The sequence below is a fragment of the Achroia grisella genome, unplaced genomic scaffold (assembly GCF_030625045.1).
Source record: "Achroia grisella isolate CSIRO2021 unplaced genomic scaffold, CSIRO_AGI_Agris_v1 utg507, whole genome shotgun sequence".
Lineage (NCBI taxonomy): Eukaryota > Metazoa > Arthropoda > Insecta > Lepidoptera > Pyralidae > Achroia > Achroia grisella.
Window position 1 is genome coordinate 190019 of NW_026712901.1, and position 3257 is coordinate 193275.

General features: G+C 34.5%; 1 protein-coding gene across 1 annotated transcript; it reads left to right on the forward strand.

Moving 5' to 3' along the window:
- The first annotated feature begins 416 nt into the window (after positions 1 to 416).
- LOC131846239 (facilitated trehalose transporter Tret1-like) lies at positions 417 to 2202 on the forward strand. Its single transcript, XM_059195495.1, has 4 exons — positions 417 to 501; positions 950 to 1591; positions 1832 to 1972; positions 2114 to 2202. Exons 1-4 carry the CDS (start codon positions 417 to 419, stop codon positions 2200 to 2202), a joined length of 957 nt encoding a protein of 318 aa, XP_059051478.1.
- Positions 2203 to 3257: the final 1055 nt, after the last annotated feature.

Sequence of the window (3257 nt, forward strand, 5' to 3'; positions counted from 1 at the left end):
TTTGAATCCTGTGGTATTAATCTACGTCCGTAAAGAGATAAATAAATTATTTATAATTGTTCTACATTAGGTTTCAAATGGCTCGAAAGCATTCGAATGGTTATTTGATTGTTATGCCATTTTTTCCTAGTACTACGTCTGTGTATTAACTCTGATACTAATTGTAATTGATTACTTTTTAATGATGTTGTTTTTTTTTGTACTTTCCGTGGAATGAAACATATACAAATGTTAGTTCATTTTGTTTTTTTTTATTGTTATATTTTAATTTTATACTTTCCATTCAATTAAATGTACCAATGAATTTTAACATATACCTAAGTATTTAAGCGTTTATAACTGTATTCATTCCTCTTCTGTTTCAGTCTTTCATTGCCTCCTGTCTGATTATATACTCTTTCTCCGGAGGTATGACAATGGCATTTCCATCTGTACTCATCTTATCTATACTGTCAACCACTGCAGATATTAAGGGAACACAAGACAATGCATCCTGGCTAGGTTAGTGGATAGTTCGTTAACGGTATATTCGGAATAATGTCCCAGGTTCTGAGAACTAGTTAACTTTGATATAAAACAAACATAATCTTCCATAATATTGACGCCCTCGATGGTCTAGTGGTAGCCCCGCCTTACATCTGATCGTCACGGGTTCGATTCCTACGATGCAAACATTTGTATTCATGAGAATGATCCTTCGTAATGTATATTCTGTATGTATTTACATTATCTGGATTATTACTAGAGGTAGACTTTCTACAAAGTCGACTGCATATTTCTGTCTCACTCAAATCGGAGTGAGATATAGCATTGAAATTACAGAGTGCACAGACTCAACTTAGTCCTGTGATATCAAAATTTAATATGTGAAACTAGTACTTCTGGTGCTATTTATTGCTTGTTTGCCCTACTAATTTAATAAAACACGTGTCTATATATTATTTTTCAGGTGCATGTAATGCAATCACAGGGTTAATAGGATTCTTTGTCCTCTCTCCTATAATGCAGAAATTTGGGCGAAAATCGACCAATATCCTTGTCAACATTATTGTCGCTGCAGGTTGGATAACATTTTCCTTTGCCACCAGCATTACCACATTATTCATTGGAAGATTAATTCACGGGATCTGTTTCGGTGCTGTCCACATTAATGCTATAATGATCAGTGAATACACCGACGCAAAGAGAAGAGGTTATTTCGGTGCCATTAAGAAGTTTTCTGTATCATTAGGTGTTCTGTGCTGTCATTCCTTAGCACTCTGTTGGACTTGGAAACAAATATCTATATTTGCTATACTTCCAGCTTTAATTGTCATAATTTTGACCTGGTTCTGGCCAGAAAGTCCCTCTTTTTTGGCATTAAAGGGAAGATTTGAAGATTGCAAGGAATCATTCTATTGGATAAATGGGAATTCGGTGGAAAAAGAAAATGAGTTGACTGTTTTGATAGCATCGCAAAGTCAGAGAATAGAGAAAAAGAAACGGAAACAAGCAAATGTATTGAATGTGTTATTTCAAGCTTTATCCCAAAGGAACTTTTTAAATTCACTTATTACAGCAACGGTGTTGACTTTATCTAGTGATGCATCAGGCAAGTTTTATTTTTTCTCCTACGTTATACAAATCATGAAAGAATTAGTTAACGATAAGCATACTGCAATATATTGCTCGATAATTGCAGAATCGGTGATAGCAGTTGGATTATTCTCATCGTGTTTCTTTATACACCGTTTTAAAAGACGGACGGTAGTGTTATCTACGGGAACTACATCGGCTTTGTTAATGTTACTTATAAGCATATTACTCTTTTTAAAATCTAAATATGATTTAGGCATCTATTTAACATGGTCTATACTATTTATTCTTTTCGTACAAAATTTTATATCAAATTTAGGACTGATTCCAGTTAGTTATATTATAATTGGTGAAATTTTCTCTTTGGAGCATAGAGGATTGGGATCTTGTACTTCAGGTGTATCTTTTATGATATTTTATTTCATTGCATTAAAATTGGCGCCTGATGCAATATTAAGAATAGGACTGCATAGCATGTATTTGATTTGTGGTCTATGTACATTATTTTGTATATTAATATTGTATTATATACTACCAGAAACTAAAGATAAGACATTGCAGACCATAGAAGATGAAATAGGGCAAGTGAAAAGGACTCCAATAGAAACAAGTGTAATGTTGGACTGATTTGTGTAAATTGGTATAGAAATATAGAAATAAAATTTGTTAACAATCGCCTGCGTGAGTACCTCTATCTCCACCGATTTCTTCCAAGCAATTTGCTTGGTAAGTTCAGTTTCGGTTGAAGCCTATGAAATAATAGGATATGCAGGCGTGACATCTTAATCATGAAAAATGACAATGCTTGGGTATTTACCACTGACGTCACCAGACGATATTATTTCTATGGTGCTGTTCATGTCCTATATAGACGACAGTTGGCACTTTATATCGTGGACTTGGCATGTAGATAATTCCCGTTCCTTAACAATCCAGTCAGAGCAGGACCAGGATATATCCTCTCAGGCGCAACAGTCGGATGACATCTAAGTTGCAGCTCTTGTCCCGCTTAAAAAATATACTTAAAATGAATAAACAGTATTATAATATTTTGTGCGCTATGCCCTATATTTTCTTCGTTTTTGAAACATTTTTCAATGTAGCTCCACTCCTATTGATCGTAGCCTGTAATGCTTGACCTTCCTCGATAAATAGATGTGTGGTTGACACTGTGAATCCATGGAATGCAAGTCGTCTCAGTTCATAATTTGCCGACAGTCTACAACCTTGTCATCGATGACGCTCGGTGTTTCAGGCATACTATGGCTACTGTGACCATTTACAAAATCGGCTATATGCAACTACTGCAAAAAGGTACTACTACTGTACTACTATCTAACGAACTTCACAATCTTAAGGTGACATATAAAATGATAGTTATATAATCCTAATAAATATGATGTTATTGCTTAATGGCATAATTTCGAAAGTGATAGAGAAGATTTAATTTCGTAAACAATTCACAAGTTTCGTAAACTTTGAGAGTTGTAAACTTGAATGATTTGGTGGGTAACATCTCATTTTGAATAGTTTGAGCAACACTGGCAGCGTTCAGGGCTCGGTATCCTATAGTTGTGAGATATTTGAAATGTCTAAACCATTTTAAAGCTTCGTTTAGGGTAATTCTTTACATTTAAAATTAAATTCTGTACGTGTCATAAAGCGATGCCGGTTAATCTGTC